Here is a 17,035-nt window from a genome sequence, read left to right as displayed (position 1 = left end):
GTACTCCTTTGTTTTACACATTGGCAGCAAGGCCAGCCCTGCTGCATAGTCAGTCATATTCACCCCATTAGGCCTTGGAACCCACACACATGATGGATGGGCCCCTGAAAATCCCCTTCATAATATGCATTTTGTACTCCCGTACTCCTTGGTTTTACACATTGGCGGCAAGGCCAGCCCTGATGCATAGTCAGTCATATGCACCCCATTAGGCCTTGGAACCCACATACTGGATGGGTCCATGAAAATTCACTCATATTTTTTAATGGTATGATGGTTCCCTCTTTGTACAATTATTTACAGGAGAATTTGGCAATTTTATTTGACATGTTTTAACACTAAGGTTCAGACACAGCTTTAAAAAGGCAAATACTTGCAATACAAAGCAATTTTATTGCAAACTACAAAATTCAAGGAATAGTATGATTGAATAGTGTGAGTGCGTACACTTTTGTATATGTTAACATACACAGGTTAATAACTACATATAAAGATTAAATAAATATAGTGATTACGTATATATTAACTACATACAGTATACATAGCTCATCACCAAGAGGCTTTTAAACATCATCCATTGTTTGATCCAGGTTCATCTATCCCGATTTAAATAGAAGAATTGCAACTTGGCCCAAATAGAAGTAAATGAAGTGTTTGGTCTCATGCGTGACGTAGCTGCCGAAACTCCTGCCCACGATGCAGTGCCATCTAGGGTTGTACTTCTTGTCAAACTCCTTCTTGATACAGGCGGCTATATCCTTCTCGATGTTGAATTTCTCCAGGGCTTGGGTGGCAATTTCCACTTCGTCCTGCTGCATCTCCTCGGACATGTCGGCATTCTTGATGACGGCTTTTCTCTCAGACATGATTGCTGTGTGCGGTGGTTTCCTCAGCGTCTAATAACTCGGCGAGACCTTGGCACTTTCCTGGATTATTCTCCCACGGCGTGCCTTCCGAGTGGAAGTGCCCAAAATTCACCAGCCTATAACAGTACAAAGCACGTTCACCCTAGTGATCTAGTGGCAGTTAAACAAGAGACATTGCAGGAGACAGAGTTAAGAAGTAAGCCCAATGTAGTGGTGCGTGTCTCTGAGACTTGTAATGCAGTGCATGAACTGCCAAACAATTCCCCAATGGGGGTACCTGTTTTAAAAATAGACTAGTGCCATCACAGCCCCCTTGCCCAAAATGCACCATACAGAGCACGTTCACCCTGTTGATCTAGTGGCAGGTGAAGAACACACTGCAGGAAACAGAGTTAAGAAGTAGGCCCAATGTAATGTCATGCCCAATTCCCCAATATGGGGTTCTTTTTTAAAAAAATGAAAGAGTGCCATCACAGCGCCCTTGCCCAAAATGCACCGTACAGAGCATGTTCACCCTGGTGATCTAGTGGCAGTTAAAGGACACATTGCTGGAGACAGAATGAAGAAGTAGGCCCAATGTATTGTCATGCCCAATTCCCCAATGTGGGGTCCTTTTTTTAAAAAATGAATGAGTGCTATCACAGTCACCTTGCCCAAAATGCACCGCACAGAGCACGTTCACCTTGGTGATCTAGTGGCAGTTAAAGGATACATTGCAGGAGACAGAATGAAGAAGTAGGTCCAATGTAATGTCATGCCCAATTCCCCAATGTGGGGTCCTTTTTTTTAAAATTGAAAGAGTGCCATCACAGCTCCTGTGCCCAAAAATTCACCGGCCTATAGCAGTACAGAGCACGTTCACCCCGGTCATCTAGTGGTTGTGGATGATGAGGATGAGGATATGGAGGAGGATAACAACAAACAGACCAAATGTGGAAGCGTATACCCATGTGTGGTTGTGAAGAGGTGCATGAGAATACACCTCCCCAAAATAATGTATTTGAGGTTATGTTTCGCTGGTTACACTTGGTGGTGTACAGAAGTCTTTCCCAATCCAGCCATTGTTCATTTTTATAAGAGTCAGCATGTCAGCATTTTCAGTTGACCACCGGATGCGCTTATCTGTGATAATTCCACCAGCGGCACTAAAAATCCGCTCTGACAGAATGCTAGCAGCAGGGCAGGACAGGATCTCCAAGGCATAGAGAGCCAGTTCATGCCGCATGTCCAGCTTGGATACCCAATAATTAAAAGGCACAGAGGAATCACGGAGGATGTTTGTACGATCTGCAAGGTACTCCCTCACCATCTTCACAACCATTGCACTTCTTGTGACAGCACCCCTTGCCTCTGTGCCGGCATGATGGGAGGGTCTGAAAAAACTGTCCCAGAACTTTGCCATTGTTCACCTGCCTGAGCTGGATTGTACTTCTGTCTCTCTTGCTTGGACTCCTTGGTTGTACAACAAACTCTGACATCTGCTTCCAGCGTTCTCACATGAGAATTTTCTAAGTAATTCCGCTACAAGGGCCCTCTGGTACTGCAACATTTCAGTACACCTGTCTGCCTCTGGTAGAAGAGATTGAAAGTTCTCCTTGCAGTGTGGGTCTAGAAGTGTCATCAACCAGTAATGAGTGTCACCCAAAATTTTCTTAATGCGAGGGTCACGTGAAATGCAGCGCAACATAAAGTCAGCCATGCATGCCAGACTGCTAACAGGCAAGACTCCGTGTTCTCACCAACAGAACGACTGACCATGCAGTCCTCCTCATCTTTCTCCTCCCTGTCCTCAGGCCATCCCCGCTGAACAGACGGTATGACAGCTGTGTTTGTTGTACCGTCTATAGCACATGAAAGTAGCTCCTGTTCTTCCTCCTCCTCCTCCTCATTGACTACCACCCATGATGAAAAGACATGAGGCTGGGCTGAGTGTAATCCCCCTGTATGGTTCCTTGCTCAATGTCCTCATGCTCTGCCTGCAATGCATTCATTGTGAGCAGAGAGGTTTTCACAATGCTGAGAAGTGGGATGGTGATGCTAATTACGGTGTCATTGCCGCTCACCATCTTGGTGCAGTCCTCAAAGCTTTGGAGGATGGTACATATGTCGGACATCCATGTCTACTCCTGAGGTCTTATGTGTGGAGTCTGAACTGAATATCAACGGCCTTGTTGATGTTGGTAGTCAGCAACTGCCCTCTTCTGCTCATAAAGCTTTTCCAACATAAGCAGCGAAGAGTTCCAGCACGTGGGGACATCACACACCAGCCGGTGAGCTGGAAGCTGCAAACGCTGCTGAAGCACGGCAAGGGCGGCTGAAGCTGTAGCTGACTTTTGAAAATGGGCAGACAGCTGGCATACTTTCACTAGCAGATCCAGCAGCTCCGGGTAGCTTTTCTGAAAAAGTGGAACCGCGAGGTTAAGCACATGGGCCAAGCAAGGTGCGTGTGTTAGCTACCTTGCCTCAGAGCCGCCACCAGGTTACGGCCATTGTCATACACAACCATGCCTGGCTATAGGTTCAGCTGTCCACAACTCTTCTGCATTGTGCGGTTTCTCACCTATGCAGATTAGCTTCAGCACAGCCTGTTGCTGCTTGACTGAGGCAGTGCTGCAGTGCTTCCAGCTTCTGACTGATGTGTTGATTTCAGAGATGGAGGATGAAGAGGAGGAGGTGCAGGAGCTGTAGACTGTGGGGGCAACCCTGATTGACGTAGGACCAGCAATCCTCGACATGGGGAGGATGTGTTCCATCCCAAGGTCCGACTGGGTCCCAACTTCCACTATGTTACCCAGTGTGCCACCAGTGAGATGTACCGTCCCTGCCCACAAGCATTTGTTCACATGTCCGTGGTTAGGTGGACTTTCCCTCTAACAGCAGACAGGCTCGGACTGGCCCTCCGCAGAACCGGAGGATTCTCCGGTGGGCCCAGGCAACGACACCTGCTGGCATACTGGCCAGCAGCTGCCTAGGGCCCCCACTGCTCCAGGGGCCCCTTGCCAGTGGCTATAGGGCCCCTGAGTCAAGGGGGCCTGCCCTGTGCCAGTAGCCGCAGCTGGAGACAGGATCCTGTCCCCGCTGCTAAAGCCAAATGAATATTCACACTTCCCCACACCCCTATGGGCATGGAGAGGCGTGAATACCATTTCTCTTTAATAGCGGGCAGCGTTAGCCGCAGGGTGCAGCTAACACTGCCCGCATGTAAAGCTGCACCACACACACACACACTCTCACAAAGTACCGCACACCCACACACACACACAACACAGCACCACACCACACACATACACATGCAGGCACACAGGCTCACAGAACAGCTCACCTCCCGGCGTCCTGCTTCCTGTCTGAGACAGCCCAGCTGGATGACGTCATCATCCAGCATGCTGCTGTCTCAGTAAGAAAGCTTTCAGGAATCCAGCGAGGAAGAGGCTGCTGGAATTAGCTGCTGCTGCGGGGAGGTGAGCTGTGCTGCGTGCCTGTGTGTGTGTGTGTGAGAGTGTGTGAGTGTGTGTGTGAGTGTGTGTGTGAGAGAGAGTGTGTGTGTGATGAGCTGCTGCGGGGAGGTGAGCTGTGCTGTGTGCCTGCGTGTGTGTGTGAGAAGTGTGTCTGTGTGTGTGTGAGTGTGTGTGAGAGTGTGTGTGTGATGAGCTGCTGCTGTGGGGAGGTAAGCTGTGCTGTGTGCCTGTGTGTGTGTGAGAGAGTGTGTGTGTGTGAGAGAGTGTGTGTGTGATGAGCTGCTGCTGCAGTGAGCTGTGTGTGTGTGGTGAAGGACAATGATATTGGTGGGGGGAGACAATGATGGAGGTGATGGGCAATGATGGTGGGAGGGAAGACAATGATGGAGGTGATGGCAGTGATGGTGGTGGTGGGGAGGCAATGATGGAGGTGAGGGAAGGCAATGATGGAAGTGATGGGCAATGATGGTGGGGGAGACAATGATGGAGGCGATGGGCAATCATGATGAGGGAGGGAATGATGGAGGTGATGGGCAATGAGGGTGAGGAGAGGCAATGATGGAGGTAATAGGTAATGATGGTATAGGAGGCAATGATTGTGGGGAGGCAATGATGGAGGTGATGGGCAATGATGGTGGTGGGGGAGACAATGATGGAGGTGATGGGCAATGAGGGTGAGGGGAGGCAATGATGGTGGGGAGACAATGATGGAGGTGATAGGTAATGATGGTATGGGAGGCAATGATGGAGGTGATAGGCAATGATGGTGGGGAGGCAATGATGGAGGTGATGGGCAATGATGGTGGTGGGGGAGACAATGATGGAGGTGATGGGCAATGAGGGTGAGGGGAGGCAATGATGGTGGGGGAGACAATGATGGAGGCGATGGGAAATCATGATGAGGGAGGGAATGATGGAGGTGATGGGCAATGAGGGTGAGGGGAGGCAATGATGGTGGGGGAGGCAATGATGGAGGTGATAGGTAATGATGGTATGGGAGGCAATGATGGAAGTGATAGGCAATGATGGAGGTGATGGGCAATGATGGTGGTGGGGGAGGCAATGATGGAGGCGATGGGCAATGGTGGTGGTGGGAGGCAATGATGGAGGTGATGAAATGGGCAATGGTGGTGAGGGGAGGCAATGATGGAGGTGATGGGCAATGATGGTGGTGGAGGAGAGGCAATGATGGAGGTGATGGGCAATGGTGGTGGTGGGAGGCAGTGATGGAGGTGATGGGCAATGATGGTGGTGGGGGAGGCAATGATGGAGGTGATGGGCAATGATGGTGGTGGGGGGAGGCAATGATGGAGGTGATGATGGAGGTGATGAATTGCACAATGATGGTGGGGGAGGAGGCAATGATGCAGGTGGTGGAATGGGCAGTGATGGAGGTGGTGGAGAATGATAGGGGTGATGGGGAGAAGGCAATGATGGAGGTGGTGATGAGGACAATGATGGGGGTGGAGAGGGGCTGCATTATACTTTATGAGGGGGCTACAGTATACTCTATGGGGGGCTGCATTCTCTCAGTTGACTACATTATATTCTGTGGTGGATGCATTATACTATATGAGGGGGCTGCATTATACCCTATGAGGGTGCTACATTATATTCTATGGTGGGGACTGCGTTATACCTGAGGGGGTTGCATTATATTTTGTGGGGTGCTGCATTATATTCTATGAGAGGGGACTGCGTTATATTTTATGAGGGGGTTAAATTATATTCTGTGAGGGGGCTAAATTATATTCTGTGAGGAGGCTACCCCAACCCTGGATACATAATTAAGACGTGAATTACCTTATATTATACCCTGATATTAGCACTTTTTACCGCACAATTGGTGGTCTTGTATCTATTTCTATGTAGCTACATAGTGGGCCCCAAGAATGATTTTCTCTGGTGGGCCCAAGGTGCTCCAGTCCGACGCTGGACGCAGATATATGAGGGCTGTCACAGAAATACCACACACTTGCAAATATGTGGCCTTTTTTTATATGCTAAATAGCGCTGTATAGTATTACAGTATCAGACTGCAAGATTTACAGTATCAGACAGCAAAAAAAGAGGTACACCGGCCTACAATGCCCAACTTTGGAGCACACAGATATATGAGGGCTGTCACAGAAATACCACACTGGCAAATATGTGGCCTTTTTTTAATATGCTAAATACTGCTGTATATAATTTCAGTAACAGACAGCAAAAAAAGTGGTCCTCTGGCATACAATGACCAAACTTGGAGCACAGAGCTATATGAGGGCTCTCACGGAAATACCACACTGGCAAATATGTGCCCTTTTAATATTTTTTTTATGCTAAATAGTGCTGTATAGAATTTCAGTACCAGACAGCAAAAAAAAGGGGTCCACCGGCCTACAATACCCAAAGTTGGAGCACGCAGATATATGAGGCCTTTTTCGGTGAATTTAAAACTCAAAAAAATAATGTGGCACAAGGCTAGCACACACAACTATGCTATGTATGCCTGACAAACTATGATTTTTCAACGGGACTCAGTCTGACAGAACAGACTGTATATCTTTTTTTTTGGGGGGGGGGGTGAATTTTTGGAAAGAAAAAAAAATCCAACTAGGTACTGTATATAGTAAAGAAGCTGCAGCAGCAGCAGACAGTTATGCAGCTTTGGGAGGGATGCAGTAGGAGAAATGTACGCACATACAGTGCCTGCAGGCCTTGCACTGATGTGGATATGCTGTGCCATGCCTACCTAGCGCTGCAATATCGGGACCCACGAATTAGCCCTAAAAAGGACTGTTGGTTTCTCAGGAGTTGTGGATGTAAAAGTTGCAGACCTACACTACCTCTAAAAACCACGATTCTGACCTTATTTCGGCACCAGCTCTCCCTACTCTTGCTGAAACAGGAACAGGATGTGGCAAGAAGGGCGGTGCCAGGACTCTTATACTCGGGATGATGCTGTACAGCCAAGCCAATCACTGCACGACCACAACAAAGATGGCTGCGGCGTTTTATAGCCTGGCAGACAATCCCTGCACCGTGATTGGGTCTCTAAAGTCCACCAAAAACACTGGGTGGAGACACCAGCTACTGCTGAATAATCCCGGAAATCGCCGGGTACACCGAGCATAGTGATACTCGGGCGAGTAACGAGCAGCGGTGCGCATGTTCGCTCATCACTAGAAAGCAATTCTGTCACTTAGTGAAAAATAATACTTGCTGGTTGAACTGATGGCCTACAAAAAGGTGTCTCATTACCAAGGTGTCACACAAAAAACATCTCATGATGGGTAAAACCCATGAGCTGTCTCAAGACCATTGCAACCTTATTGTTGCAAAACATACTGATGGCATTGGTTGCAGAAGAATTTCTAAACTACTGAATATGATATACTTACCTTCTGATGAGCCCCGGAGTCCTCTCGCCTCTCAGCGGTGCACGCAGTGGCTTCCGTTCCCAGGGATGCATTGCGCGAATCACCTGAGATGATGTCGCTGTCACGCGACCGTGACGTCACAAAGGTCCTTCGCGCAAAGCATCCCAGGGAACGGAACGTACCGGGAGCACCACTGAGGAGATCGGGCCCCGTCGGAAGGTGAGAATAACCATTTTTTTTATTTTTATTTTTTTTAACATTTGATCTTTTACTATTGATGCTGCATAGGCAGCACTATGCTTGACAAGTATGACCAACCTGTCAATCACTTTTCCAAGCAATGCTTCAAATTGCTTGGAAAACGCAAGAATTCTGCAAGCTAAAAACGCTTACAAAATGCTTGTGTTTTGCGGGAAAATGCATGCGAATTCCATAAGCATTTTACCCGCAGCACGGAGTTGCGGAAATGCTGCGGACATTTCCCCAGCATTTCTGCAACGTGGGCACATAGCCTAAGAGTGGTTTTCCCCAAGACAGCAATGAGGAACACAGTATGCATCAAAGTTCTAGAAGTCCAACCCCAGGAACTTCAAGGTGTCATCACAAAAACTTTAGCAGCAGCAGTGTAAGTGGCATAAGCAATGTCTGTGAGTCGTTTCACATATTTTTTTAGACCAGCCCGTGCACCAGCAGAACATAGTACAAGTCTGACATGTTGTGAATAGCTGGAGAGCTTGGTGCAGGAGTATCTATAGCTCAATATCAATGCCATCAGAGGGGGGCTTGGACCCTTTTGCATTTTGGCCTTCAAAAATAGAAGAGTGGCCTGAGCTCGTCAGTCACGCCTTGGAAGTTTTGTCATGCCCGGCAGGCAGCGTTCTTTCAGAACGTATCTTCAGGGCTGCTGGTGGTGTCCTGATGGATAAGCACTCCTGGCTGTCCCCTGAAAGTGTAGATTGCCTAACTTTCATCAAAATGAACAAGTTATGGATCTTCAATGATCTCCAATCACAGATTTGACAGATTAGGCAATGGTGCAGTTATTTGTGTCATGCATTGATCTCGTGCTATTGCAGTCTGGGCCACCTTTGTCGTGGCTTCTGTGACTGCTGTTGCTACTGCTGCTGATGTTACAAACAATTTTTTGAAATGTGGAGACTCCAAGTCAGGTCTTCATGGTGAGTTGCCTGTCGTGGAATGTGTGAGAGGGCCATTATACACTTTCTACTCTGTGGAAATTGATGCCACTTCAGGGGTGTGTGACAATATTTTGTTTAAATGTGAAGACCTGGGGGGACCCAGTTCGTGGCCCCGGGCACTCAATAAAAGGGGAAAAGTCTTTAAAAGGAATTTGGTAATAAAGTTTATTTGTGATGCAACCTGTGGCTCTCGGTCAGAGGGACCAATGCTTCTTAAAAGGGTCCTCTGGGGCCCCCAAGGTGTATGGCAAGGATGGTGGGTTGCCAGTAAAATAACGGATGATACAGAGTTGCAGTCTTTACCTGGTATACTGATGGTAACAGGCCTCAGTCCAGGGTACCGGCAACAGGTGCAGAAGGAGTCCAGGCAGCCTGAAAACAAGTAGTAATCTCCCTTGGCAGGTCAGGTTAGGTTCCTCTGTGTGCTGGTGTTCTGGACCCTTGCTACCTGTTGTTTGCTGGCAAGGTACCCCTTTTTCTCTCCTGTCCTGGGACAGTACCTGCACGGCAGGCAGCTTGAGCTGTTCTCTTGGGGGTCTCTGACAGGGTGACTCCAGGCTCTATCTGCTGCTGTACCTCAGGTATGGTATGGGCAATTAACATACAGTCCTATGCCCTCTGGTTCTACTGTGGACCTTGCAGTTATCCACAATCCTGAGCTCCTAATCACGACTCTCCCTTCACTGTCTGCTCCAGACTGAACTCACTCCTCCTCCAGACCAGGATGGATATCAGGGAAGTTACTCTAAAGCAGGGTTTTAAGCTCCCTCTTCTGGCCTGGAGTAGAATATGTTGTGTAACATTTACCTGGCAAAGGGATCTCACTTGTCTCCAGACATGGCACTACCCTCCCCGAGAGGAACGCAGCATCACTGTGGTACCCGAACTCCTGGGGTGCCACATTCCCCCCGTTAAATCCACTACACCTGGCCTGGGGAAAAGAAACATAAAAAACAGGTCAAAAAAGGTGCAAACATTTTCACATTCAATCAGGTAAATAAACTTTATCTTCCTTTACGGGATTCACTTTTGGCTTTAAAAGTTGCAAACATATTTACAATTGCACAACTGGTTCTATACCGGGGTGTCCATGTCCATAATTAACAGTACTGAGCGAGGGACCCATCATAAACCCTCAATGTAGGATTGGGCGGGCTACAAAGCATATCCAGACCCGGTGTTCGCCATTCCAGACGGTTTTAGCTTCAGGTCTGTGAAGAAACAAGCAAGGCCCTACCCACACTGGCAATGTGGGCAGAACCAGGTTGCACCTTGAGGGTGCCAACTATGTACAATTACAGTTTTTGGGTAATTCACTGTCCATTACCCTATTGTCCATTTTTAAACCTGCAATAAACATAGTCAAACATTTTTACACAGGTATCAGCAATTATTTACATTTTTCCTAGTCACTAAAATGGGCTGGGATTTGACCTATGGTGCTACGAGTAGACCTACTTCCTAGTAGTCCTGCTTCCTTGTTTTTTGGTTATTTGCATTACTCTTATTTTCTGTCCAGCTTGTACTAAATGTGATTCCTGATTTAGCTGGAAGCTCTAGGGGGCTGATATTCTCCCCCCGGGCCGTTAGACGGTTCGGGGGCTCTTGAATATCCAGCGTGGAAATTTTGATAGGGTTTTTGCTGACCGTATAAGTCATCTTACTATATTCTGCTATTAGTCAGTGGGCCTCTCTTTGCTAAATACCTAGCTCATTCTTACGTTTGTCTTTTCTTCTTACCTCACCGTTATTATTTGTTGGGGGCTTGTATCCAACTTTTGGGGTCTTTTCTCAGGAGGCAAGAAAGGTCTATCTTTTCCCTTCTAGGGTTAGTTAGTTCTCCGGCTGGCGCGAGACGTCTAGAACCAACGTAGGCACGTTCCCCGGCTGCTGCTATTTGTGGTGCTAGGATTAGATAATACGGTTAGCCCAGTTACCACTGCCCTATGAGCTGTTTTTTTGTGTTTGCAGACTTGGTAATTATTTCTGAGACCCTCTGCCATTGGGGTCATAACAGTATGCCAGGCCTATATTGAATGTTTAATGCATTGCAGAAGTGGGATAATAAGAAAGGAAATTCTGAGTTTTTTTTTTTTTTTTCCTCTCTTTGTTCCTCCCCTTTACCTCTGAGTGGCGTGTGCTTGCTGCAGACATGAATGTCCAGACCTTGATTACAAGTGTGGACCAGCTTGCTGCTCGTGTGCAGGGCATACAAGATTTTGTTACCAGTAGTCCTATGTCTGAACCTAAAATACCTATTCCTGAACTGTTCTCTGGAGATCGATTTAAGTTTAGGAATTTCAGGAATAATTGTAAATTGTTTCTATCTCTGAGACCCCGTTCATCTGGAGACTCAGCTCAGCAAGTTAAAATTGTGATCTCTTTTTTACGGGGCGACCCTCAGGATTGGGCTTTCTCGCTAGCGCCAGGAGATCCGGCATTGGCAAATATTGATGCGTTTTTTCTGGCGCTCGGATTGCTTTACGAGGAACCCAATCTTGAAGTTCAGGCAGAAAAAGCCTTGCTGGCTATTTCTCAGGGCCAGGATGAAGCTGAAGTGTATTGCCAAAAATTTCGGAAATGGTCCGTGCTTACTCGGTGGAATGAGTGTGCTCTGGCCGCAAATTTCAGAAATGGCCTTTCTGAAGCCATTAAGAATGTGATGGTGGGTTTCTCCATTCCTTCAAGTCTGAATGATTCCATGGCGCTGGCTATTCAAATTGACCGGCGTTTGCGGGAGCGCAAAGCCGCTAATCCTCTGGTGGTATTGTCTGAACAAACACCTGATTTAATGCAATGTGATAGAATTCAGACTAGAAATGAACGGAAAAATCATAGACGTCAGAATGGGTTGTGTTTTTACTGTGGTGATTCTACACATGTTATATCAGCATGCTCTAAACGCCTAACAAGGGTTGTTAGTCCTGTCGCCATTGGTAATTTGCAACCTAAATTTATTTTGTCTGTGACTTTAATTTGCTCATTGTCTTCCTACCCTGTTATGGCGTTTGTGGATTCAGGTGCTGCCCTGAGTCTTATGGATCTGTCATTTGCCAGGCGCTGTGGTTTTGTTCTTGAACCGTTGGTAAATCCTATTCCTCTTAGAGGTATTGATGCTACGCCATTGGCGGAAAATAAACCGCAGTTTTGGACGCAGGTAACCATGTGCATGACTCCTAAACATCGGGAGGTGATTCGTTTTCTTGTTCTGCATAAAATGCATGATTTGGTCATTTTGGGTCTGCCATGGTTACAGACCCATAATCCAGTCTTGGATTGGAAGGCAATGTCTGTGTCAAGTTGGGGCTGTCAGGGAATTCATGGTGATTCCCCGCCGGTGTCTATTGCTTCCTCTACTCCTTTGGAAGTTCCTGAGTATTTGTCTGATTATCAGGACGTATTCAGCGAGTCCAGGTCCAGTGCTCTGCCTCCTCATAGGGACTGTGACTGCGCCATAGATTTGATTCCAGGTAGTAAATTTCCTAAGGGAAGACTATTTAATCTGTCTGTACCTGAGCATGCCGCAATGCGTTCGTATATCAAGGAGTCTCTGGAGAAGGGGCATATCCGTCCATCCTCTTCCCCTCTTGGTGCGGGATTCTTTTTTGTGGCCAAGAAGGATGGATCTTTGAGACCTTGTATTGACTATCGGCTTCTGAATAAAATCACTGTTAAATTTCAGTATCCTTTGCCTCTGTTGTCAGACTTGTTTGCCCGGATTAAAGGTGCCAAGTGTTTCACCAAGATAGATCTTCGTGGTGCGTACAACCTTGTGCGCCTTAAGCTAGGAGATGAATGGAAGACTGCATTTAATACGCCCGAAGGTCATTTTGAGTGCTTGGTGATGCCTTTTGGGCTCTCTAATGCTCCCTCAGTGTTTCAGTCCTTTATGCACGATATTTTCCGGAAGCATCTGGATAAATTTATGATTGTTTATCTGGATGATATTCTGGTTTTCTCTGAAGATTGGGACTCACATGTGGAGCAGGTCAGGATGGTGTTTCAGGTTTTGCGTGAGAATGCTTTGTTTATTAAGGGCTCAAAGTGTCTCTTTGGAGTACAGAAGGTTCCCTTTTTGGGTTTTATTTTTTCCCCTTCTGCTGTGGAGATGGACCCAGTCAAGGTCCGAGCTATTCATGATTGGACTCAACCCACGTCAGTTAAGAGTCTTCAGAAGTTCTTGGGTTTTGCTAACTTCTACCGTCGTTTTATCGCTAATTTCTCCAGCGTTGTTAAACCTTTGACGGATATGACCAAGAAAGGTTCTGATGTTGCTAACTGGGCTCCTGCAGCCGTGGAAGCTTTCCAAGAGTTGAAGCGCCGGTTTACTTCGGCGCCTGTTTTGTGCCAGCCTGATGTCTCTCTTCCCTTTCAGGTGGAAGTGGATGCTTCTGAGATTGGGGCAGGGGCCGTTTTGTCGCAGAGAGGACCTGGTTGCTCGGTAATGAGACCATGTGCTTTCTTCTCTAGGAAGTTTTCGCCTGCTGAGCGGAATTATGATGTTGGCAATCGGGAGTTGCTGGCCATGAAGTGGGCATTTGAGGAGTGGCGTCATTGGCTCGAGGGTGCTAAGCATCGTGTGGTGGTCTTGACTGATCACAAGAATCTGATGTATCTCGAGTCTGCTAAACGCCTTAATCCTAGACAGGCCCGTTGGTCATTGTTTTTCTCCCATTTTGACTTTGTGGTCTCGTATTTACCAGGTTCAAAGAATGTGAAGGCTGATGCTCTTTCAAGGAGCTTTGTGCCTGACTCTCCTGGAGTCGCAGAACCAGTTGGTATTCTTAAAGAGGGAGTAATCTTGTCAGCCATTTCTCCGGATTTGCGACGTGTGTTGCAGAGATTTCAGGCTGGTAGACCTGACTCTTGTCCACCTGACAGACTGTTTGTTCCTGATAAGTGGACCAGCAGAGTCATTTCCGAGGTTCATTCCTCGGTGTTGGCAGGGCATCCGGGAATTTTTGGCACCAGGGATCTGGTGGCTAGGTCCTTTTGGTGGCCTTCCTTGTCACGGGATGTGCGGTCATTTGTGCAGTCCTGTGGGACTTGTGCTCGGGCTAAGCCTTGCTGTTCTCATGCCAGCGGCTTGCTCTTGCCCTTGCCTGTCCCGAAGAGGCCTTGGACACACATTTCCATGGATTTCATTTCAGATCTTCCGGTGTCTCAAGGAATGTCTGTCATCTGGGTGGTATGTGATCGCTTTTCCAAGATGGTCCATTTGGTATCTTTGCCTAAACTGCCTTCCTCTTCCGATCTGGTTCCCTTGTTCTTTCAGAATGTGGTTCGTTTGCACGGCATTCCTGAGAATATCGTGTCTGACAGAGGATCCCAGTTTGTTTCCAGGTTCTGGCGATCCTTTTGTGCTAAGATGGGCATTGATTTGTCGTTTTCGTCTGCCTTTCATCCTCAAACTAATGGACAAACGGAGCGAACTAATCAGACTCTGGAGGCTTATTTGAGGTGTTTTGTTTCTGCAGATCAGGATGATTGGGTGACCTTCTTGCCGTTGGCTGAGTTTGCCCTTAATAATCGGGCTAGTTCCGCCACCTTGGTTTCGCCATTTTTTTTGCAACTCTGGTTTCCATCCTCGTTTTTCCTCGGGACATGTGGAGTCTTCTGACTGTCCTGGGGTAGATTCCGTGGTGGATAGGTTGCAGCAGATCTGGAATCATGTGGTGGACAACTTAAAGTTGTCACAGGAGAAGGCTCAGCGTTTTGCCAACCGCCGCCGCGGTGTGGGTCCCCGACTTCGTGTTGGTGATTTGGTATGGCTGTCTTCTCGATTTGTTCCTATGAAGGTCTCCTCTCCTAAATTTAAGCCTCGCTTCATCGGTCCTTACAAGATATTGGAGATCCTTAATCCTGTGTCCTTTCGCTTGGATCTTCCTGTGTCGTTTGCCATTCACAACGTGTTCCATAGGTCTTTGTTGCGGCGGTACGTTGTACCTGTGGTTCCTTCTGTTGAGCCTCCTGCTCCGGTGTTGGTTGAGGGCGAGTTGGAGTACGTGGTGGAGAAGATCTTGGATTCTCGTCTCTCCAGGCGGAGGCTTCAGTATCTGGTCAAGTGGAAGGGCTATGGTCAGGAGGATAATTCCTGGGTGGTTGCCTCTGATGTGCATGCGGCCGATTTAGTTCATGCCTTTCACGCTGCTCATCCTGATCGCCCTGGTGGTCTTGGTGAGGGTTCGGTGACCCCTCCTTAAAGGGGGGGTACTGTTGTGAATTAGACTTTTTTGGCTCCCTCTTGTGGTCACTAGGGATATGACTCATGGTTTGTCTTTTCTCAGTTTGGCACCCACCTGGGTCGTTAGTCCAGGGGTGTTGCTATATAAACTTCCTGGATTCTCAGTCCAGTGCCTGGCATCGTTGTAATCAGTCCTTTCTGTTTGCTCCTGTCTGCTGGTCCTGGTTCTTGCAAAATTAAGCTAAGTCCTGCTTCCTTGTTTTTTGGTTATTTGCATTACTCTTATTTTCTGTCCAGCTTGTACTAAATGTGATTCCTGATTTAGCTGGAAGCTCTAGGGGGCTGGTATTCTCCCCCCGGGCCGTTAGACGGTTCGGGGGTTCTTGAATATCCAGCGTGGAAATTTTGATAGGGTTTTTGCTGACTGTATAAGTCATCTTACTATATTCTGCTATTAGTCAGTGGGCCTCTCTTTGCTAAATACCTAGCTCATTCTTACGTTTGTCTTTTCTTCTTACCTCACCGTTATTATTTGTTGGGGGCTTGTATCCAACTTTTGGGGTCTTTTCTCTGGAGGCAAGAAAGGTCTATCTTTTCCCTTCTAGGGTTAGTTAGTTCTCCGGCTGGCGCGAGACGTCTAGAACCAACGTAGGCACGTTCCCCGGCTGCTGCTATTTGTGGTGCTAGGATTAGATATACGGTTAGCCCAGTTACCACTGCCCTATGAGCTGTTTTTTTGTGTTTGCAGACTTGGTAATTATTTCTGAGACCCTCTGCCATTGGGGTCATAACAGCAAGCGTCTGCGACTTCTTAGATTCAGTATGGATCTGACAGATTCACCGATAGCAGAGAGTGGATTCTCTAGTTGCACTGCTGGTGTGACGTCTGTTGCTTGAGCCTGCTGGTTTAGAGTCTCATTTTGTATTGGTATTTCCAACTGGGGGAAAGTCAAGACAGGCACCACTATGGCTTGATGTACTTGAGTCCAAGACTGGGGAAAATCTTCAAGAACAGTATGGATTTTCTTTTCTTCTTCTGTAGGTTGAGAAGCACTGAGGTCTTTTTCCTTGTCTCTCAGTTTATCAAGGCATATTTTAAGATGATCCCTTGATACCGCAGTCAAGGTTTCTCCTCCATCTTTGCTTATAAGACACACATTAGTATTGTCAAAGCTTGATGGTAATATGGTATATGGTTCTGCTTCCCACTGGTCATCAAATTTGTGCATTCTCCTTTTACGCTCTAGCACTTGTTCACCTGGTGACAAGGAAATTGCAGGGGCACGTTGATTGTAGTTTCTCTCTTGTTTTTGTCTCGCCTGGGACAAGCTTCTTTCTAAATACTCTTGTACTTCGCAGTATTTCTGTTGTCACTCAGTATCCCATTCTGCATCTGGCAATGCTGCTTCTCATGTGAGGATTCCCATATCAAGATCAACAGGTAATTTGCTAATTCTTCCTCTCATCAGGTATGCTGGAGTGCAGTTGGTGGAATTCACTGGGATGTGATTGTACAAATCTACCAAGTCTGGTAACTTCTCTGGCCATAAGTTTCTTACTTCCAATGGCAAGGTTTTCAGTAAGTCGATTACCACTTGATTTATCGTTTCACACATGCCATTTGTTTATGGGTGGTATGGTGTTGTTCTTATCTTCTTGCATCCGTACAGGTTGCAGAACTCCTGGAACACTTCCGCTTCAAAGGCTGGGCCTTGGTTGGTAAATACCTTATCATGGTATCCGTGTGGTCGACAAAAATGTTGTTGGAAGGCTTTGGCTGCCATCTTCGCTGTCTAGTCCTTGACAGGCACGACTACCAGGAATCTGGAGTAATGGTCCACAATGGTTAGAGCATAGACATAGCCTGACCGACTTGGAGTTAGCTTCACGTGGTCTAAGGCAACCAGTTCAAGTGGCTGTTTGGTAATTATGGGCTGTAGGGGAACCCTCTGGCTGTTAACAGTCCTTT

At 47.2% G+C, this 17,035-nt stretch overlaps 1 protein-coding gene across 3 annotated transcripts in view; it reads right to left on the bottom strand.

The window, feature by feature from the left end:
• Positions 1-441: 441 nt before the first annotated feature.
• Positions 442-17,035, bottom strand: part of LOC143807668 (dynein light chain 1, cytoplasmic-like) — a 63,880-nt gene continuing 47,286 nt past the window's right edge. For 2 of the 3 annotated variants that reach the window (XM_077289481.1, XM_077289483.1), the window contains 2 exons: positions 9,690-9,813; positions 862-982 (listed from right to left, as the gene is read on the bottom strand). Coding sequence is in view for 2 of the 3 variants with exons in the window: in XM_077289483.1 (XP_077145598.1) it covers positions 9,803-9,813 (11 nt within the window). In the remaining variant the exon portion in view is untranslated. Of the gene's footprint in view, positions 983-9,689; positions 9,814-17,035 lie in introns of those variants that run through there. The other variant, XM_077289484.1, reaches the window with a different exon arrangement.

The sequence above is a fragment of the Ranitomeya variabilis genome, chromosome 2, assembly GCF_051348905.1.
Source record: "Ranitomeya variabilis isolate aRanVar5 chromosome 2, aRanVar5.hap1, whole genome shotgun sequence".
Taxonomy (NCBI): domain Eukaryota; kingdom Metazoa; phylum Chordata; class Amphibia; order Anura; family Dendrobatidae; genus Ranitomeya; species Ranitomeya variabilis.
Note: the sequence above shows the minus strand (reverse complement) of the source record. Positions and strands in the feature narration are given on the sequence as shown.